The sequence below is a fragment of the Hemiscyllium ocellatum genome, chromosome 5 (assembly GCF_020745735.1).
Source record: "Hemiscyllium ocellatum isolate sHemOce1 chromosome 5, sHemOce1.pat.X.cur, whole genome shotgun sequence".
In the NCBI taxonomy this organism is placed as follows: Eukaryota; Metazoa; Chordata; class Chondrichthyes; order Orectolobiformes; family Hemiscylliidae; genus Hemiscyllium; species Hemiscyllium ocellatum.
Genome location: NC_083405.1, coordinates 16,481,537 through 16,504,866, shown reverse-complemented (window position 1 = coordinate 16,504,866; position 23,330 = coordinate 16,481,537). Strand labels below are relative to the sequence as shown.

The window sequence follows — 23,330 nt, the reverse complement described above, 5'->3', positions numbered from 1 at the left end:
TAAGCTTCTGTACTTTAGGATGTGGTAAAATAAACATTTCACATTTTTTTGCAGCTTTATAAGACCTTGGTTAGGCCAAATTTAAAAGTATTGCATTCAATTCTGGTTGCACACTACAGGAAGTATGTGGAAGTTTTGGAGAGGGCGCAGAAGAGGTTTACCAGGAAGTTGCCTAGATTAGAGGGTATGAGTTTTATAGGAGGAGAGGCAAGAAAAACTTGGATTATTTTCTCTGGAGTAGCAGAGGCTGAGAGAGACTTGATAGAAGTCTATAAAATTAAGAGATGCATAGATAGGGTTGACAGTCAGAATCTTTTTTTCTCCCCCGAGTTGAAATGTCTAATTCTCTGGTGCGTACATTTAAGGCGAAAGGGAAAATATTCAAGGGAAATGTTCAAAGGAGATATGAGGGGCAGAGAGTGGTAGGAGTCTGGAACACACTGCCTGGGGTCGTGGTGGAGGCAGCTACGATAGGGGTGTCTCAGGGACTTTTAGATAAGCACATGAATATGCAAGGAATGGAGGGATATGGACCAAGGGCAGGCAGAAGGGATTACTTTAATTTGACATTATATTCAGCAAAACATTGTGGGCCAAAGGGCCCATTCCTCTGCTGTATTGTTCTATGTTCTGTGTTAAACTGCAATACTTAGGGTTTAAATCAAAAGCCTTCGTGAGGTCACTGGTATGATATCCGTATTTTACAACTCAGCCAATATTATCAGTGGATAGTTTTTGGACTGAGCACTTCTATCTCCTGTGTCTCCTGACTGACCACTATCCCTATATCCAGTCACTTAGCTGAACAAAAAGCAGGATTTTAATGTGTGGACACAATAGCAAAATAACCAAAACATATCCCAGCTTGGTCACGGAAGCATACAGTTGCAGATAATTGGGTGATTATTGCTCCTCTCCTGCAAAGGTTTATCAGGTTCTCAGCTCAGGCTGCCTCTGCCATCCTTTCCAATTTGTAGCTATGACCTATACATCTTGTAGTACCATTTCTTTCTTAAAATGCCCCCTCTTTAAGTAAGCTGTAAATTCTTTCCACATCCACAGCACTTGGCTCATTCCAAGCAAGTTAGAACTCTCCTCAGTTTTGATGACACATCATCTCGCATTCAACTGTTCTGTTTCTCTGCGTAGATGCTGCCTGATGTGAGAATTTCTAGCAATACTTTGTTTTTATTTCACATTTCCAGCATCTGCAATATTTTGCTTTAGTGCTCGCAGAAATTCGAACTGTTTTGGGGGGAATAGCCAAATTAAGAAGGGACATGCCCCATTTTTTTGGAGCAATGTTTTAACAATAGGAACCAAATTCTAGAAGAAAAAATCTGAAATGCCCTTACAAAGGTACAAACCAAACAGGGTTGTACTGACTGTAACCATCTAACAGTGGAAAAGTTTATGCTTAAGCTATTCTATGGTACACACTACTAAAAAGCAAGCTAACCCTCTACTAAAGGAATATTTCTTGAAGCTTGGCAATTCTGCTGTGTTAGGTTATGTATGTTAACTTGTAATTTGACTGTATGCAATTAACTCAAAATCATTTGGAAAGAAAAAAATTGTGATTGCATTTAACTGCTTCAATATAGCCATGCTAATTTGGCCAACTATTGACGTGTTTTAATTTCAAGGGTTAACCTTTAAGTTCCCTTACTGCCATTAGCTTTAAACTACAAACACTTAACTATAATTGGCACGCACAGCCCTGTCGACCTCTAGAAGGTCTTGCTAACATGGGAGTTTGTATCAAAATTGGGAGAGCTGTCACAGAGCACAAAAACAGATCCTTCGGTCCAACTTGTCCATGCTGTAATCTAGTCCCATTTGCCAACACTTGGCCCATATCCCTCCAGACTCTCCTTATTCATGTACCCATCCAAATGCCTTTTAAATGTTGCAATTGTACTAGCCTCCACCACTTCGTCTGGGAGCTCATTCCATACACACACCCTAAACCTGTTCTGGACTCCCACGCCACAAGGAAAAGACTTTGTTTATTTATCCTATCCATGCCCGCCATGATTGTATAAACCGCTATAAGGTCATCCCTCCGCCTCTGACACTCCAGGGAAAACAGCCCTAGCCCATTCAGCCTCTCCCTACAGCTCAACTCCTCCAACCCTGGCAACATGCTTGTAAATCTTTTCTGAACCCTTTCCTTCCTATCTGACAGCCTAGTCAAGCAACACCCTCACATAGTCACTCTTATGGAATCATATCCTATTGATAATCTCCCGGAAACCAATATCACCATTCTGGGGTTTGTCCAGAGGTTGGAGCACAGTGTTACACAGGTGGAATGGAGTCACCTTGGGCATCCTCAACATTGACTCCAGACCTCACAAAGGCATGGCATCCATTCAAACACTGGCAAGGAAACCTGCTGGCAATGGTTATGTCTACAAGACATGTTGATGAATCTCGATCAGCAGTTCTCAAGTGTTTAATTTGAAGTGTTTTTTTTCCAAATGCATTAATAATTATTGGACACTCCTAAATTGAATGATAATGTTTTCTATGGACGTAGTATAAAAGTGCTGCAAGTAAGATGTGTTTTAACAATACTTGGTAAAAAAAAAGATAGTATTGCTGAAAAGAAAGCCATGCTGTCAAAGCTTTTTGATTTGAACCAGAAAGTTCACAGCATGTCACTTTTCCCTGCAATGTGCAAGTTCCATGTTTACTGCTATGTAATGAAATAGTTGGGCCTGCTTTTTTTACTGCAGAATCCACTCATCTTCTGTCCACTCCTACAGTTGAAGATCCTCTGTCTTATGGAATTAAATTTGGCTTTATAGTTGATAGCTTAATGTGTTTGAGCTGAAATTTGGTAATAATTTAGTTAAATAATTACTTCGTGCTTAGAAATTCTATGAAACTATAGCATTGCATAACAGATCAAAATTCCCACACCAACTGAGGTTACCATTAAGAATTCTACTTCTCAACCTCTTGCCCCACATGAGATGTAGGAACCCTCATATTAAACCACCACCATCAATTGAGAGAGCATCCCTATGGTCTGGTAAGACTAATGACTTTACAAACAATATTCTAAGTTTTTGAGAGTTTTCTCTTCTCCACAGATATTTTTTCATTAAATAGGTTTAATTATATGAGATTATTGGGCTGAAAATGTTCAACTCGAGCTGTTTGCTACCTGCGTCGAGATTGAGGTGATTAATGTCAGTCTGTATTGATGTGAACCACCTCACTGAAGCTAAGTGGCAGTTTCACTGTCTTTTCTCCGTATCAATTTATGTATTGACTCTTATACAAAGCAGAATCACTGCTTCTCGGTGATACTGAACTAATTGAAGTATGTTAAACAACATAGAATATATGCAAAGTATATTTTACAGAAAATATTTAATATCCCCCTCTTAATTGCTATTGGTATTTCTGAAGTATCTATCCAGGGAAGGGCTTATACCCGAAACGTCGATTGTCCTGCTCCTCAGATACTGTCTGACCTGCTGTGCTTTTCCAGTGCCACACTTTCCAACTCTGATCTGCAGTCCTTTCTCCTACAAATTCAACAAACCTTCTGTAACGTATCCTTATTATGTACTATCCCACATTCAGTCATCAGTGTTTGGTGAATTTGCCACATGTCTGATAATTGGACTGTCTTATCTCCTTGATGACTCATTATTTTGTATCTCTGCAGACCCTTAGGCATCCACAAACACATGGTCCATATCTCTTTCCTGTGGTAGAGGTTTTAGAGCCTTGCCACCTCGGGTCTGATGAGACCTAACTCTGGCACAAATGGGGCCGTATACAGGCATATCCTGTTTTCTTGGTAGCTTGCCAATGGAGGACAGTTTGCAAATGGTGCTGCTTCCTGATTCCTGTCGTTGACGTGAAATTTCAGCCCAAGGGGTCTTGACTTTTTACTTGGGTTTCTCAATTTGAAGAATAAGAAGAAGTGGCACTGTCAACTGAACTAGGATTTGCAGGCCTTCGTAAAGTAGTCAGTACAGGTTAGAGCTGGCATTTCTGAGAGGGGCTAGTGTACTGCTGCAAGTGCTCTTTAGTATGAGATATTAAACTGAGCCCTTGTCTATCATCTTGGGTGAATGTAAAAGATCTTGTGGCATTATTTGAAGAAGAATTGAGCAGTTTTCATGGCCAACATTTATCTCTGAACCAACCTCACCAAAGCAGCACATTGTTTGGTAATTTATGTTATTGCTGTTGGAGAACTTAATTTGTAAATTATCTGCCACATTTATCTGCAGAGTAATTGTTATTACACTTCATAAGTAATTCACTGCCTTGCAGAACAATTTTGGGTGTCCTGAGGGTATGGAAACCACTGCATTAACTAAAGTTAGTTTTCATTCCCTTCCTTCGGCCTTCATGTGAAATTACAGTGAACCTGAAGCTTTTGAATGGTGGTTTTGCTCATTATATACTGAGTAAAGTTGATTATTTTCCATGACAGAGATAAAACTATACTCCTGGAGACAAATGGTTTGTTGGATCGTAGACAGTACCTGGAAAAAACTTCAGAGTCCGTTGTTCACAGCAGGAGTAGTGACATTATTGTTGAGTTCATTGTTTATCAGAAGACCTAACACATGGATACAATATTTTCTACGGTGGTAAGTGTATTGATTTTATATGCGACTGCTTCACATATTCACTATGGTGTTATTACCCTTTTCTCCCTGACATGTAAGTGAGGCAAAGTATCGGTACTTTTTTAATGCCACTTATTACCCTGATAACCATTGCATAGCAGCTTGGATATAATGGAGGTGTATCTCAGAAAGCCTCTGTTCCTCATATCATCACATCCTGCATAAAATTATGTGAATTCCATGTTACTAATGGCAATTGCAACAATCAAAACACACTGGAACAATTTTAAACATTCTTTGGCATTTATAGCAATGACTATCAAACCTGCATATTGATATCTAGAGAATTATGAAAGGGGAAGAAATAAGACTGTACTAATTTCTTAAAATGTTTTGGAAACCAAATGATAATTTGTGCAGGTGATACGCTTGTAACATAAGCGCTGCCTCATTCTCAAAACACCTCTAAATAACTGATTGATTTAACAGTTTATGATGGTTTTACAGCAATTAAATTAGAAACTTGTTTTAAAAAGAAACTGCTAGCTGCCACTCCTCAAAAATACTTATTTAATTTACAGAATTAAAATTTTGAGCAAGCCAGTAGTTTTTATGGTAATTACCATAGCTTGATGTTTGGCAGAATTTTAGTTTGCAATTTGAATAAAATTGCCTCCTATTGTAAATGAATAGTTGCAAAGTAATCTGAAACAGAGAGGTTGTTGTGCTGTGCTCAATTGTACAGGCAGAAACTAAATAGCAATTAATCAGTAATAAAACCATTCCCCTTTTATGCAGTGTGTTGTCTATGGTGTAAATATCCATATTTTTAAGCATGATTTAGTTGGAACACTAGGTGGTGACGTATAATATCGGAAGTCAATGTGCATTTATTCATTACATCAAAATGCTGTTCACATGCTTGTATACTAATGGTTAATTGGATGATTATGGATTTTGGAGCTCTGTATTTACAAAACTCTACAAGCAATGCATTATGCATTAGTGAATGGGCGAGAAAGGATAATAGATATTTAACAATCCCTCTTCATTCATGCTGAGACACTGAGAAAAACTTCAGAAAATTGGCATGTATAGACTTAGTCTCTGAAATTATCGTGAATGTTATGTATTTTAATGTACTTTGTTTTGAAGAGTAACCAACTAACAAAGCTTAATTTTTTTCCCCTTTTTATCTTGCCATTACAGGCCATTTATGATAAAAAACAGAAGTAAGTGTTTATTTTTCTGAATCATTGCTTAATTGTTGTGAAAATTAATAAGTGGACTAATATTTTGTCCCTTAATTTGGTTCAGAGAACATTGGAATTGGTCCTTTAACTGATCTTTTGGAATATGGAGGAATTGAATGGAAGGGAGGTACTGCCCAAGCTGAACAAATGAGAAAGGTAACAATAATATACATTGTAAATGGGGTGGGTGTGGAAGTGAGAGGTAGTTGTTGTGTCCCAGTGGTAGAGGAGGTTGTTAACTCCAGCAGCAGGGCATTTCAGGCCCCAGACGGATAGGGTGTGCTAGGTCAGGGTCTGGATCGTTTTCGGGTACGGAGGAAATATGGTTGGGGTGTGGGAGGTAAATTGAGGCTTCAATTTAATAATTAGACTGGAGTTAGACTAGACATTTTAATTGTCTAATTTTTCATGAATAATTATTTACATAACTTCACGGGGACCGTCCAAATCCCCTGAATTAAATGAATGCTGTCAGAGGATTCCAAATATAGGGGAATTGTCCAATGAAATCTTGAATTCAGTTTTCCAGGTGTTTCCTTCAGGGTCTGCACTTCAGAAAATCCCAGTCAAAGTGTTTTGGAACAGTGCAGTTTGTGTTCAGAAAATAGTTACTTCAAATACAAAAGGATTGTTGCAACATAATTACAACTGAAAGATTGTTGTACAGTTCTTATTTCATAATTACAAAGTCATCTGTAGCAATTAAGATTCATATGATTTACTTCTGAACTTGAAAAAGGCACTTTTTTTTTCAAACATACATATGGACCAACAATACCTTTCGGTCCGTTCCTCTGAATCATTTCTGTAAGCTATTTCTAGAAGCATCTTGCCAACTAGTAAAAAATCTTGATTTCCTGTGAGCCGGCCGATCTTCTAACATGCTACCACCTACGCTGTAAGCTTTTACTTTCTGTAATAACCTTACCAAATATCTTCATAAAATCTCAGTGCAACAGATTCAGTGGTTCTGCTTTTCTTTCTCAAAGAACTCTAACAGATTAGTAAATTGTGATTCCTCTTTCACAAACCATGCTTCCTCTGCGTAATTACTTTGAACGTTTGTAAGTACTTTGATATAATTGCATCTAACATTTCCCCAACTAGCATTTAATAAATGTTAACCGTCCAGTAGTTTCTTCCTTTCTATCTCCTTTCTTTTTGAATAAAGTTACATTCACTATTTCTATTCTAATGAAACCTTCCCAAAGCTAGGAAATTGTGAAAAATTAAAATCGGTGCATCAACTACCTCACCAGTAGCTTTTGAGATCCTCAGATGACACTCATATGATCTGGGGAATGTCAGCTCACGGGTACACCAGCTTGCTAAGCACTACTTCCTTGATATTACTCATTTTCTTAGGTTCCTCTCTCCCTGATTTACAACTTATTTTGTAATGTTATTTACATTGTTTACAGTAAACACCAGTACAAAATATCTGGTCATTTCATCTGATATCTGTTTTAAAATGCTGTTATGAAAAATAGTTGCTTTCTACCATCAAGAGTGAACATTAGTGATTGTCTTGGTAATATGAAACTAACAAATATGTAAAATCTAGAAGTGAAATGATTAGAAACAATTGTGGTGTGACAGCTACATGTGAAGAAACCTTTTGACATGAATATCAGATACGATCTAGTTGAGCAATGATTTATGGCCACATTAAAGCAATGTGGCTAGAACAAAGGAAGGTCGAGAACTTGCTACTTATCTAGAAATTTGTAAGATATACTTTAAAATTCCTTAATATGGTTTAAAAAAGTACAACAATGTGATGCTGTTAAATCAAGATATTATATTTAATCTTTAAGATGGTGACTCTTGATAATAAATATTTTTAAAATGCATGGATTATAACTGATTGGATAAGGTTTGGGGGAAATTATTTTGAAGATAATTTGATGCTGATATGTGAAATGTTTATTGTATGAATATCTTTCTGTGTTCTAGGCTTATGAAGATATTTATTGGGTGCACAACATCAAACACTTACGGAAAATTAGAGGAGACAACTACTGTGCATTGAGGGCAGTTTTATTTCAGATTCTCAGCCAGGGTTTACCTCTTCCATCATGGATAAGAGAACAGGATGTAACTAAGGTAACTTGATTTTTATCAAGGAAATGCAGACAAGTGTTGCACTGCAATCTGTAAAAACATTGAAGGGTTGTCAGCTGCATATCTTATGTTCACAAAAAGAGTGCTACATTTCAGTCAGCCTTTGGAAAAATAACCTGCTGATATATTTGCACTTTTGTTTGAAATACACCATATTTTCTTCTGAAGCAGATTTTATTTTTGTGTTCAAGAGCAGACCTATGATACCTTTACTGTAAAATTGTGTTCTGTCTTTACTTCTTCCCTCCTATTCATCATTATTTCTAAGAAGGGGCGTTGGAAATGTTGGGTAAGCTGCTGCCAATGTGTTTTGGAATATCGCTGATGTGTTTGTTGAACATTATACAAAACTGTGTTGTTTTGGGGAAATATACAAAATTCTGAAGAAACTGGCAGACCTGGTGGCATTTGTGGACAGAGAAACAGATTAACATCAAGCTAATAAATGGATCCAAAACTGACTTGCATGTAAGAGACAAAAGGTGATGGCGGAAGATTGTTTTTGTAATTGGAAACGTGATCAGCCGTGTACTAAAGGGATGAGTGCTGGGACCGTTGGTGTTTGTTATGCACGTTAACAACTTGGATGTGAATGTAGAAGGTTTACTTGGTAAGTTTTCAGAAGACATGAAAATTGGGGGTGTTGTTGATGGTGAAGAGGATACAGTGTGATATTAATTAACTGATAAACTGGGTAGTTGGAATTTAATCCCACTACGTGTGAGGTAAAGCATTTTTTTGAGATCTAATAAGGGAAGGATAGACACAATGAATGGTAGGTTCCTATGGAGTACTGACAAACAAAGGGATCTTGGTATACAAATCCATAAATTCATGAAGGTGTCAGCTCAGGGTGGTGAAGAAGGCATAGGGGATGCTTGCCCTCATTAGCTGGGGTATAGAATATTGGAGCAAGGAGCCTTTTTACAACTTTATAGAACATTGGTTAATCCTGTGTGCAGAGTTCTGGAAACTATACTGACAGAAGGATGTGGTTGCACTGGAGAGGATGCAGGGGAGATTCGCCAAGATGTTGCCAGGGATGGAAAGTGTTAGTTTTGGGGAGAAACTGACTAATTTGGGTTAGTTTTCCTTGGAGCAGAGGAGGCTGACAAGGTGTCTGATTGAGGTATACAAAATTATGACAGGATTGATTGTGAGAATCTCTTTTCCCCCATGGCAGACCTGTCTAAGACAGAGGATGTACATTTAAGTTGAGAAGCAAGTGGTTCAGAGGAGATCTGAGAAAATTTATTTTCATCCAGAGGTTGTTAGATATATGAAACGTGCTGCCTGAGAGGGCAGTGGAGGCAAGTACTGTCATAACACTTCAGAAGCATCTGAATGAGTTCTTAAAATGCCAGGCCATAGTAGGCTATGGACCAAGTGCAGCTACGTGGGTTTGGTGTTTGTTGGTCAGCACAGACGTGGTGAGCTGAAGGGTCTGTTTCCATGCTGTATGACTCTATGAACTGACTTAGCAAAATTAATCAGCTTGAACAAGATATAAAGAGTGGCCACTAAGGCTGAAGTAACAAGGAATTTCTTTATTCAGTGGTGAATCTGTGGAATTTTCTACCCAGAGAGCTGTGGAGACTCAGTCCGTCATCATTTGAGAGAGGTCAATAGATTTGATTTTAAAAATGAAATGGTATGCAGAATTGACCAGCACAGGAAAATCGAGTTGAGATGAGAAAGATTAGCCACGATCTAGTTGAATGGTAAAGCAGGCTGGCGAGGCTAAATGACCCACTCCAACAAACCATTATGGATGTGATACAAGCACAGCAAATAATTTTTCTGTGCAACTATTTAGAAAATTGCATGGCTCAATCATTACTCCGTTTAATCTTTACTCATTCACTATTTGAACATATTTGATTGTGTGAAATATAATAAAAGAGAGAATTTTTTTTATTTGCTTAACTTCATTTCTAGATTCCTGAAAAGGTGTTTACACAAGGCTGCAACTGGGTACAGCAGTACAGTTTTGGTCCTGAGAAATACACTGGGAATAATGTATTTGGAAAATTACGCAAATATCTGGAATTCCTTAAAGTGCAGGTAAAGTATTTGTGTAGAAATGAAGACTACTCAGAAGTAGAGAATTGCGTCCTCAAAGATTGGAACAAATTACACGAGTACTTTTTATCATCAAGAGTTCCAAAGTGTTTTGCTGTAAATTAATAAATTTTGACTTGTATTCACTGATATTTTGCAATCAGATCTGGCAGTCAGACTTACAGCAGTGAGTGAACCTTGTGCACAATGTTACAGTGTGCTGAAACAGTTGGAAAGTTCTGTAGACAGTGCTATCATTCAAAAGTACTCCTACATAAACGAAGTCTAAGGGTCTACTTCCTCTGACCAAAGAGAGTTACATCTTTTTGACATTGTATTCCATGAAAAAATGCCATAAGCTATCAAGAGGTTGAAACAAAATACAGCACATTTAAGTGCAATACTCTTTAAATTCCCAGCTAGAATGCAGAATAGTATTGATTTCATTTCTGTTTTGTATTTTGTGTGCATATTCCCAGTTTAATTTTCAGTTTATTTAAATAATTACTTCTTCCTCTTTAAATTCTCTTGTTATTGGATTCATGTTATTTATCACTTTCTCACTTCTTATTAGCTGTTTCCTTTTTTTTTTAAACCTTTCTCCCTCACTGCTATTACAGTGTCTCATCTCCACTATACTTGTTTATTCTTCCTTCAACCAAGGTTTTACATTAAACCTTACCTGACTGTTAATTAATTATGATTAAAGTACAGTCTCACATTTAGGATTGATGTAAATGTGTACCACGTGGTCTATTCTGCCATGTTTATTTTTTAAAGTTTCACCATTTATTGTTTATTTCTTCATTCATCCAACCAGATTTTATTTTGTCACATTTTATTTAGTCTTGAGATCTGCCTGCCCAATTTATTAACCCACACATGTCCTTCTGAAGTTAAGTATTTCCAGCATTTTTCTTTTTACAACTGATGTTGGGTGACTGATTTTATGGTTACTTTAAGAAGTGAAAAAAGACATCGGAGGCAAACTTGCTGTCATCAGGCACATTTTCCATATCAGGTGATGTTTGCAAAATATTCAACAGAGCCTGTGTTATTTTGTATCCAGACCTCCCGTCAGCATTCCAAGATTCATGTCATCATGGTTCCAGAGTTTTTCCACTTTAATGGCTACATCTTTCACATGTTTTCTAAGAATAGTGCGATGGTTTCAAAAACAAACGGTGAAATAATCATTTGGCAGTAGTGATTGTTGAGAAAGATGCATTTTCTCAAAGTTTTTATATGCATTCATAAGGACAATTTGCAAGAAATACCAGAATAAAGGGAAGACCGCGTTTATATTGTGACAGGAGAGTGCTGATTGATTGGACACTGTAGAGGCATCACCTAATGATGACTGACCATTAGCTACTAACCTTTGTTTAAATTTTTAACTTACTACAACCAGTAGACCACCAACATTGACATTTATTGATAACATTCATTGTAATGTCTGCACCTTTTTACTCTTTATTATTCATGCATGACCCAGAGACTTTGTAAAACTTTTACATTTTCATTTTGAGTTTCTGCCTATTCTAATAAACTCATTTATTTGTTAATGTTATGAAGAAAGTATAGAGAACCACCAGGAGACGCAGAGAGTTCTTCAAGAAGTAGGTCTTTTATTTGCAAACAAAAAACCGTGACACTGAGAAAGCAGATTCTCAAATGCCCACGAACCTCAGGATCCGTGAATTTTTATATTTTTTTTAGCATGTTTCTGTTAGCTTATCGGAATGTTCAACTATATTAATCAAAGTACCTCACTCTAGCTGCACAATAAACCAGTGATGTTAGTTCCTATTATCTCTTTAGTTGTACATTCTACTTAACGTTATTCTAATCTTACGGTTAGATATTTATTGCTAACTCTGCTACAATGGTCATTCATTCCAGACCCTACTTAATATTTTCCTAATGTCAGAATTAGATATTTATTATCACTTCTGCTACAAAGATATTCCATTGTAAGCTAATCTATCATGATAGATATTTAGCTATTCCATCTAATACAATAGTCTCCTATCTCAAGCTGACTCTACTAACTATTAATTAGATATTTTATTGTCATGTCCCAAATATTTATGGTCCCAATCCTGTCATAATAACATTTAACAGAGAAACTTGCTTTATTACTTGTGTTATCTCATCACGCCATAGTGACCTTTCAGCCTTAACTTTACTCTGCTAATTGATATAAGAATGTTCCACTATGGTTATCCCATCCTGCCTTCCACAGAACACAGATTGCCAGTGATCTTCATGCTTAACCCTTCCCATGCTTTCATGTTCTTTATTTTCCATATTAACTCAGGAAAATCTGGTTAAATTGGCTCTTTTTAAATCAAACTCATTTTGTCTGAGTGAAAGGATTCCATTGTTGTGCATGTTTTTTTTAATTAGCATCGTTATAACCAATGGATAGGGTAGGCATATAAGAAAGGGGAGCTGGTTCATTCCTTACCTGGGTGCTTAATCATATAGAACCATAATAAACTGAGGAACCTTGATCCAGAATTGGGTCTAAGAAGTAGCATAGAGAAAGCACCACTGTAACAACCCTCATTGGACTGAAGGGTCTGTTTCTGTACTATACATCTTTGACTTTATCAATTGGTCATCATTTAAAGCAAACAACTACAACCATTAAAAGCACTCGTACACCTTCATTTTCTTTAATATCTTGGCCCTCTTTTGCAACAGAGTTTCTCTTTTCTGATCTGGAGTCATCACCTGAATCAAATTAGAATGTGGAATTCTTTCTCTTTAAGTTGGCCGCCTTATAGGAAACTGTTTGGCCAGACTCTGTTCAAAATAGTCTATCGCTGGGTTTCTTTGTGTCTAGCATTTTTGAAAATGCATCTGCTGTATCATCATCTTCTGAAATCTTAATTAATGTGATATTTTGCTCTGGAATATCAACTTGCTGGATTGAGAAATAGTCATCTCTACACAGCTAAGCTGAGTTCAAAGCTTAGTCTTTTTAATGGGGGTAGGTAGGAAGTACTACTCTACACAACAGTCAAGGAAATGTACTTAAAGTGGAGACACTTTCACCCTTAGCACTATCGACTCTTATGTTTTGAAGTTCTAATGTCCAGCTGTAGGCTTTTACTTTTCTGTCATGCTATTTTCCTGTATACAATTAGCCAATTGAGTAGACAACTGTTAAACCAATTTCTTACATTCTGATTAAAAACATGTTCTATTTGTTCCAGTGGATCAACATTCATGGAATTAAAGACCAAGGGAAAAGAATAGAAATATGTATGAAATTATTCAGTGACCAGGAGAATGAATACAAGATATTTGAAGCCATAAAATTTCTTATGTTGTACGTTGTGGTTCAGCTTTATGACGACATGAAAAATGGAAAAGATGTTCCCAACTTTTGTTTTATTTTCTTTGCTCGTGATTCTTCACCTGATCCTTTAAGTTTCATGTTGAACCACCTCAACTGTGTTGGTGACACAGGTGGGCTGGAGCAGGTATGTACTGATTATGGTCTCTGGAAATTTTCTTGTTATATGTGAGGCATGTAGTATTCATATTTGCATGTTATGGCTATTCCAAATACAGATTCATGATTTTGCATTCAGACAAATAAACTCTTCCATAGTATAATATGCGTAACACTGATTGATTGATTATGGATAATACAATTTCTAACTTCACCCACGAGAAACACTTTTTACTGTGGTAATCTACTAATCTGATTTATAATCAAGTGAAATGTTTACAGAAATGAGCAATGCAAGGGAGGTATTAGCATACAGAATGCTGGTGTGTTTGAATGGATTAAATGAATAATCTCTTTGTTCTGAATAGATGTATAATTTTTTGATGTGAATGTCTGGTTCCATTTACAGCATTACAATTCCAGCTTGTTTGCTGTCTGTGGAAGAAAATATTTGCTTTTGCTCATCCTAGTTACATGCTAGGTCACCAAACATTAGGTAGTGAGACAGGTGACATCCCGAAAAACATATCTTTATTTGAAGTGAAGCAATGTTGTGTAGAAGGAGAAAGATTATGTCAACAAGAAGAAAGACCTAAGTATAAATCCTTGAGGGACTACTGCAAAGTTGAGAAGGCAGGAACAGAGGCTATTGCTAAAGATGTACTGACTAAGATTGGATGGGTGACAGTGGATTCCAACGTGGTCAGTCTCATCAAGTTAGAGAGTGGAGAAGAAGCATTAGAGGACATGATCGACATGTGTGGATATTGAAGAGCAAAATGCACTTTGCTAATAATCCACAGAATATAACTTGTGATCTTTGGTTTTGGGCTGCTTCAGTATTCTGAGTAGTAGAACTGGATGGATTCCAACATCGTGAAAGAGAGCTGTGCATGGTTCTGGAAATGATAACTTCATGGATCATCTTTAGAGGAAAAGAATGCTAAAAGGTGGGTGTTTGGCTATGATAAGGGCAGAGACACTTTTCTTGTGGAGAGAGAAAACGAGCCAGAGAGGAAATATGATTATATGATAATACATCAATTATATTTGAAATAAATCTGACTGAAAATTGAAATTCTTCTCTGTTTATTTCTTTCTTCTTCTCCTAGATTGAAATGTTTCTCCTTGGATTCACACTCCATTTGAAAATCAGAACCTTCAGACTGTATAAGTACGGCACTGAAGAATTTCAATCTTGTTATCCTGTAAGCTGCCATAGGGAATGGCATGAAGTTCTTCTTCTGACGGAGGATGACCGGCATTATAATGTTCCTATTGCCTGGAGCTGAATTATGTTAGTGTGATTTGGAGGAAACATTTTGTCTCCAGTGTAAATGTCTCGGATATTTATATTGGCTTCATGTTATGATGCATAGAAACCTTGTAGCAGCCAAGTTTTATTTAAATTTGTATTGGAACAGTTTTTTGGATTAATTTGTTAGTTTGTCAAATGCTACAAGCCCAAAGGTGCCCTGTAAGATGCAAATCTTGATCTAAGTAATGAAATACTCAAACTAGTGAACAAAAAAAACACTTTTATAAAGACTGAACCAATTGAAGTCTTAAATCTCTCTTGCTGCCATTTTTGTCCACTAATAGCTACTTCAGTGTTTTATGCAGCTCCACCAATATTTTATCCATGTAGGCTGAGGCCCACACCTTGTGAAGAGCCTGACTGTGAAGGTTGAAATCAGGTGTACTTCCTCCATGGATCTCTGGAGACATCAGAGGTGGTGCCAAGTCATATTTGCCTTGTTTCCCTCTCCCTGCCCTCTCAAATCAAGCCACTACTCATGTCACCAGGACTTAGCAGTTTTTTTTCTAATTTTAGAATTCGAATCCCTACAGTGTGGAAAAAGGCCCAACAAGTCCACACCGACCCTCTGAACAGTATCTCACTCAGTCTCATTACCCTACATTTTCCCCTGACTAATGTAATGTGCAAACTCCACACAGACAGTCGCCCAAGGCTGGAATCAAACCCAGGTCCCTGGCGCTGTGTGGCAGCAGTGCTAACCACTGAGCCACTGTGCTGCCCCTCTGCCAAGGCAAAACTGAAATGTCCCTCTGAGCTTGGGCTCTTCTTTGTTGATGCTGGCTCTAGCTGTAGCAGTTATCACTGCTCCTGCCTGGTGCTACTGGTACTAGAGTTTGCTAGCCAATCAGATGAAATGGATCAATTTTCCAAAGTGGGATTTCATCGGAGATCAGTTAAATTGATCCAGCGAACCAGCCAGGATTGTGGGCATGTTTGCTCCCAACTCATTGGCTAGGGATCAGAAATCATAGCACCCTAAAATATCTGAATTATTCCAACTTTTTAGTAGCCCACCTAACGTCATTACCATAAGCAGTGATTCAAGGAGAAGGCCTATCACTTTCTTTAGGAAGATTAGGAATGGGCAATAAGAGAGGTCTTGTTAGCATTTTTATTTGAGCAAAAGAATCCCTGTGGTATTCACTGGGATGTATCTTCCTGCTTCCATGTGATAACGCACTTCTAAAGTTGATCATTAATTTCAGTAAAATGCATTCAAAATTCTCAGTTTAATATTTCATTCAGTACTTTGCGTTTCAAATTACCTAGCATTCCCAGTAACGCATTGAGATCTTGTCTTCTACACATTCTGTTCTAGATCCCTTTATATGCATCCTGAACAAATGTATTTATCCCTCTGAATAGGGTACAACCACTAGGACAAACTAAATTCCAAAAGCATGTTTTTTTTGGATGTAAGGGTTTTCTGGTCCATGACCTGAAGCATTGGGAGGAAGCAGTTTCCCACTGACCACAGTCTTGAAACTATTTAAGGCTCTAAGGAGCATTAATTGAGATAGGCTGAATGGCCCACCTTTGCTCTTAATATTGATGCTCTCGAGAAAGCTAAAAAGGGGCAATAAAAGTGGCCGTGAATTCCTGGACTCTAAGACAAAGGTAAGTGCTCAGGTATTGCAATAGGTATCAGTGGTGAAGTTTGGTTCAAGGAAAGGGGGAAAAGAGGGATGGGAGGTCTTGATGGATTGGCTGGGGGATGAAGCATCCGTGGAAACAGATCTTTTAGGGCATCCAATATTAAAACAGCCCCTTAATTCAAGACCCAGACAGACTGACCTATAGGTCAACCTTATATCCCTGAACTTATCCTCCTGGGGCCAGAAAATTGAGGTGAACCAGGAAGCAAGCCCACTTGGAGTGAGAATGGATGAATCTTAACTAATCTGTCCCCACGTGTAAAATTGTGGACAGGTTTGAAGCATGCATGAGGGCCAATCATGGAATTTTTGGTTTCCTCCCCGCTACAAACCTGTCAGTAAGGGCTTATAAAATCATGCCCTAGTTTGTGGTGCCATTGATCTGATCAGCTCAAGAGCCATGGCAACCACGTTATATTTTCCTTCTGTGTTAAATATTAACACCAACAATCCTTTACCAATGAGGCATTGCTTATTTGTTTTACATCATACTTGATTGTGGTTTGATACACAAAATACTGAAATAAATAATTTGGTGCTTTGATGAAATGACTGCACATAAAGCAGTATTTCATTCATGGTAAGGCTCTTTGTTTGAGTGACATTGTAAAAATGCTATTTTTTTTCTTTATGGTGACTGGTGCACTTGTTTCTTACTGTTTTCTGTCCTCTTCACAACCCATCTGAAACATTGTCCCTCCTAAGAGAAAAAAAGGTTATATTATTTTATTACTTGGATGCATCTTTTAGGTAACCTATTCTTTACTGAGTGTCCTGATATTGGTACCAGTGAAAACCTCAGCTTTCAGGGTTTTATTTTTGTTTTTTTGTGGCAACTTGGAGTTTGTTGTTTCTGCAGCTGATTTTCCATATTTGTGTCTGAATTAATTTAGCTACAGGGGTTAGAGGCATTTATATAATATATGAACATTTAGGTGATGACATATTATGAACAAATAGACAAAAAAGATATTTCTAAAAAGATTAGTTTGATACCTGTATTATGTAAAACTTATTTCCATTTATTTCTCCATTTTCTTTCACTTATTTCTAGAAATATGCACTGGGGACTTGAACATCAATCATTTATGTATGTGATACTTCTGTATAGTTTGTTCACAAAAGTTTATGCTTCTAATAATGAAAATTGTTTACTATTTTTAATATTAACTTCAAATTGGGAAAGATTAAGCATTCTACAAACATATTACTTTTTATTTCTTAATGGGGATAGTCATTTTGAGTGAATTTTGTAGATAAGCTTGTTACTAAGATAAAGCTTAGCAATAAATATAAAACTGTATAATTGCATTATTTTAAAAATTGATTTTAAAATTGTATTCAATTTTTCATGGCAAATACAGGTTAAAGCATTTGTATTGATTTATTTGAGTATTTGTTGATTAACATACTGAAATTGGCCATGAGTAAAATAAATTTTTAAATCCTTTTTACTTTTGATACTAAAGCAAATATATCTTGTCTTGGAGCAGCATGGTGGCACAGTGGTTAGACTACTGCATAACAACGCCAGTGACCTTCTGGCAAATGTCTGTGTGGAGTTTGCACATTTTCCACGTGATTGTGTGAGTTTCCTCCAAGTGTGCTGGGTTACTCTCTCAGATCAAGTATGTGCAGGTTACATGGATTGGTCATGTTAAATTGCCCATGGTGTCCAGGGATGCACAGGCTGGGTGGATTAGTTATGGGAAATGCAGGTTTACAGGGATAGGGTTGGGGGGTGTGAATCAGGGTGGGATATTCTTTTGGAAGGTCAGTGTAGGTTCAGTGGGCTGAACGACCTGCTCCCAAACTGTGGGGATTCTCTGATTCTATGAAATATAAGGCATTTGACAAGATTCCACATGGTAAACTAGTTAGTAAGGTTAGATCAGATGAAATACAGGGAGAAATAGCCATTTGGATACAGAACAGGCTCCAAGATGGAAGACAGGGTGGTTGTGGAGGGTTGCTTTTCAGACTGGAGGCCTGTGACAAGCAGTATGACACAAGGATCGGTGCTGGGGCCACTGCTTTTCTTCATTTATATAAATGATTTGGATGTGAACATATGGTTAGTAGGTTTTCAGATGACACCAAAATTGGGAGGTGTGGTGGACAGCGAAGAGGATTACCTCAGATTACAACAGGATCTTGATCAGATGGGCCAATGGGCCAAGAAGTGGCAGATGGAGTTCAATTTAGATAAATGTGAGGTGCTGCATTTCGGAAAGGCAAATCAGGGCAGGACTTATACATGCAATGATAAGGTCCCGGAGCGTGTTGCTGAACAAAGAGATCTTAGAGTGCAGGTTCATAGCTCCTTGAAAGTGGAGTGCCAGGTCAACATGATAGTGAAGAAAGTGTTTGGTATATTGCCTTTACTGGTCAGTGCATTGAGTATAGGAGTTGGAGATTATGTTGTGACTTTACAGGACATTAGTTAAACCACTTTTGGAGTACGGTGTGCATTTTTGGTCCCCCTGCTTCAGGAAGGATATTGTGAAACATGAAAGAATTCAGAAAAGATTTACAAGGATGTGCCAGGGTTGATGAGTTTGAGCTATATGGAGAGGCTGAATAGACTGGGGTTATTTTCCCTGGACCATCGGAAGCTAAGGAGTGACCTTATAGAGGTTGAGACAATGATGAGAGTATGGATTGGGTGAATAGCCCCTGGGTGGGGTAGTCCAGAACTAGAGTGCATAAATTTAGAGTGAGAGGGGAAAAATTTAAAAGGGATCTAAGGAGCAACTTTTTCACAAAGAAGGTGCTGCATGTATGGAATGCACTGCCAGAGGAAGGATGGTGGAAACTGGTACAATTACAGCATTTAAAAGGCATCTGGATGGGTCTATGAATAGGAAGGGTTTAGAAGTATATGGGTCAAATGCTGATAATGGGACTAGATTACTTTAGGATATCTGGTCAGCATGGGTGAGTTGGACTGAAGGGTCTGTTCCCATGCTGTACCAGGATTTTAGTGGTATCGGTTTGAGTGAGAAACGCCCATTTGGTGAAGGTATCTACTATCATCAGGATAAACTTGTATCTTCCGACATTTGAGGGCAGGGGACCCACAAAGTCAATTTATAGATTTGTCCATGACCCTCTGCTGGCCTTTATGTCTGAGGGCTCCTTCCTTCTCATTGTTGTCAGCATTATTTTGGGCACAATTTTTCACAATGTTCCACTCATTCGTAAACACCAGCATATCTCCTTTACTCTTTCCAAGGTGTTTTCAACTCTTGGTGACCTTATATATCATGATACCAGTAGATCATCTGATTTCTTTCTCTATTGGGTACTACAAATTTCCCTTCACATATTACCACATCCTCTTTTACATGTATGCCTTTTTGTTTCTTATATTACTCTGACTCTTTCCCCTCTTATACTTTTTGAAATTCTTTGTCTGAATCAATTGGAACCACTTGTTTATCTTTCCTATTTTCCTATTTTCTCAATCTGCAGCTGCCATTCTTCTCCAGCCCTTGTCTGGCTAATTCATCCACCTTTCTATTTCCTTCTGGTGGCACGGTGGCACAGTGGTTAGCACTGCTGCCTCACAGCGCCAGAGACCCGGGTTCAATTCCTGCCTCAGGTGACTGACTGTGTGGAGTTTGCACATTCTCCCCGTGTCTGCGTGGGTTTCCTCCGTGAGCACCCTCCGGGTGCTCCGGCTTCCTCCCACAGTCCAAAGATGTGCAGGTCAGGTGAATTGGCCATGCTAAATTGCCCGTAGTGTTAGGTAAGGGGTAAATGTAGGGGTATGGGTGAGTTACGCTTCGGCGGGTCGGTGTGGACTTGTTGGGCCGAAGGGCTTGTTTCCACATTGTAATGTAATCTAATCTAATAACTTAGAATGAGCTTTCACTTTTGTAACTCCATATTCTTTCCCGTTCACCTTTTCAAAGGTGTACCTCAGCATTAGGGCAGTCAGTGGGACCTTCCCTTCTGCTGACACAAAACCTCTCACCTCCTCATGCAAGGGTAGGTATTCTGTTACATAAGTCGATTGTAGATCATAGGGGGATGTTATCTCGGTTGCTCACTGTATATGCCACTGCTGTCAAATCTGCTCCTCGAGTACTTTGAAGGCTATACTATCCACTTCCCTCCCTTGCTTATCTTCCGTACAAATCCCACAACCACTTCTCCGTTCTCCATATAGACGAAGAGCCATCAACAAAAGTTTTTAAAGATGATTGGTATTCCTTTGCTATTCTCCTATTTCTGTCTCTTGTCATAGAGTCCTAGAGACGAACAGCATGGAAACTGATCCTTCGGTCCAACTTGTCCATGCCAACCAAATAGCCTAAATTAACTAGTTTTGAGAAGATTTACAGTTCCTAAATTATTGTAGTCCCATTTGCCAGCACTCGGTCCGAATCCCTGCACACCCTTCCTATTCATATACCCACCCAGAAGCTTTTTAAATGTTGCCATGGTACCAGCCTCCACCACTTCTTCTGGTACCTCAGTCCATACATGCACTACCTCTGCGTGAAGTTGCCCCTTCAGTCCCTTTTACAACTTCCCCTCTCACCCTAAACCTATGTCCTCTAATTCTGGATTCCCCCACCCCAGGGAAAAGACCATGTTATTTACCCTATCAATGCCCCTCAATTTTATAAACTTCTAATAAGGTTACCCCTCAGCCTATTCAGTGTCTCCCTATAGCTCAAATCCTCCAACTCTGGCAACATTCTTGTAAATCTTTTCTGAACCCTTTCAAGTTTCACAACATCTTTCCAGTAGGAAGGAAGACTAGAAGTGCACAAATATTCCAACAGTGGCCTAACCAATGTCCTGTACAGCCACAACATGACGTCCCAACTCCTGCACTCAATGCTCTGACCAATAAAGGAATGCATACCAAATGCCTTCTTCACTATCCTATCTACCTATGACTCCACTTTCGAGGAACTATGAAGCTGAACTCTAAGGTTGCTTTGTTCAGCAACATTGAAGTGGGTAAGTCCTGCCCAGATTTGCCTTTCCAAAGTGCAGTATTCACATTTATTGAAATTAAACACTATCTGCCATTCCTCGTCCTTTGGGTATTCCCTGTCTTCTCTTTACCAGTATTCCCTTCTTTTTGGTTTGATACAAAAAGTCATTTGCTATCACCACGTGATACTACTGGGGTGTCCCTAGTAAATTAAGTTATCTGCAAACACTTGTAATATATTTAACCCTTCTTACCTCAATGTTTATCCCTTGTAATAACAATGTCTGTCTAACAAGTATATTTTTGATCACCATGCCGTTGTTAATACCTCCATCCAGCAGCATCTAAATGAGTGTATGCTCTGTCAAAATTGTCAATGTTCAATCCTACAATGTAGGTAAGTGTTGCACCGCCCAGAACACTGCCATAGAATGCCTTTCGTGTTCTGTGTAACCCTGCTGTACTGGTGTGAGCATGCGTGAGACCATGTACCTCTACAATATTGGTGGTCTTAGTGTAAGTCTGTTGAAGCCACTTCTAAGGAGAATGGTTGAGTTGGATTTGGGCTTCTCAGGACAAGAGCAGTCGCCAAAACACTGTTTCAAAGCTACAAATGTTTGTGTGTGTTTTCACTTCCACTCCCATGGGGCATTTTTCTTTAATAACATCATTACTGGTGCTGCCTATTAGGTAAAACTATCAATAAAATCTCTATCATACCCAATCGAGCCCAAAAGCAATCTTAATCTCTTCACATCTGTGGGGATGGGAAGTCTAGCTGCTGTGTCAATTTGTTGTTGGTTTAGATCTCTCTTTTTTTCCCTAGAGTTAACACCACTCATCAGTAAGTCACTTCCTGCTTCATTATCTGAGCCATTTTCAGGTTCACTTTTAACCCAAGCTCCTTTAGTAGTTGAAACAACTACTTCAGGAGTTGGTAATGTTCCTGTTTGCAAGACCACATCATCAACATACTTTAGCAGGAAGTCTGGCCTAGAAAAATCCTGAAACCCATTGCTTAACCTTTAATGAAATATTGATGGCAAGTTGTGAAATCTCTGCAGCAAAGCTGTCCATGTACATTCATGTACCTTAAATATAAATGCAAATTTAAGTGCACTCCTTGGGCAAGGGGATTGACCAAAATCCATTACTTATGTCCAGCATCCTAAACCACTGTACACATCCACTCTCTCACACAGACACGCACACCATATCTCTAACACACACAAACACACTCACTCTCTCACACACATGGGAATTATTTGCATTCGAGGTTCTTTTCTGTCAAAAGAAAACCTGACCTCACCTTAAAACATACCTTCAAAGTGGGACCTCCTAACTAAAGTGCTTTGTCTAATACCTTTCTATCATGCTACACTTGAAGGAGGAGCTGAGCTCCGAAAGTTTGCAATTTCAAATAAATCTGTTGGACAATAACTTGGTGTTTGATTTTTTACCTTGTCCAGCCCCAGTCCAACTCTGGCATTGCCACATCATTGCGCTCCCAGGTCCTCTCTCATGGCAGTAGGGCTGTTTGACATTTCTCCCATCATACGCACTGTCTCTTTATACTGTTCTAGAGAGATTTCAGCAAATGAGCCTCCCTTAACTCATCTAATGTTCCCCCTCATGCATTTTTAGCCTCAGGGAAAAGCTAAATGTACATTGGGATGGAGACACGTCAGTACTAGTTCTTTTTCTTCCTCAGTATCTAAACCACGTATGGTTCACTGCTTGAGGGTAGCTTACATCAGCTCCCGAGGGTCAGCCCCAGGCTGACAATTCCCTGCACATTTGACGATATCTCATAACTGTTGAACATCATTAAGGGATAGTATGTAATGTTGCGGGGGAGAGGGGGGTGGTGGCTGTTGCCCTCCTGTCATTGC

General features: G+C 38.5%; 1 protein-coding gene across 1 annotated transcript in view; it reads left to right on the top strand.

Moving 5' to 3' along the window:
- Positions 1-17,848, top strand: part of LOC132815947 (inactive ubiquitin thioesterase OTULINL-like) — a 44,205-nt gene extending 26,357 nt beyond the window's left edge. The window contains exons 2-8 of the mRNA XM_060825319.1: positions 4,466-4,625; positions 5,814-5,836; positions 5,922-6,013; positions 7,814-7,963; positions 9,920-10,045; positions 13,267-13,536; positions 14,621-17,848. Of these exons, the coding sequence (XP_060681302.1) occupies positions 4,466-4,625; positions 5,814-5,836; positions 5,922-6,013; positions 7,814-7,963; positions 9,920-10,045; positions 13,267-13,536; positions 14,621-14,800 (1,001 nt within the window). The 3' untranslated portion in view covers positions 14,801-17,848. The remainder of the gene's footprint in view (positions 1-4,465; positions 4,626-5,813; positions 5,837-5,921; positions 6,014-7,813; positions 7,964-9,919; positions 10,046-13,266; positions 13,537-14,620) is intronic.
- The last annotated feature ends 5,482 nt before the right edge of the window (positions 17,849-23,330 follow it).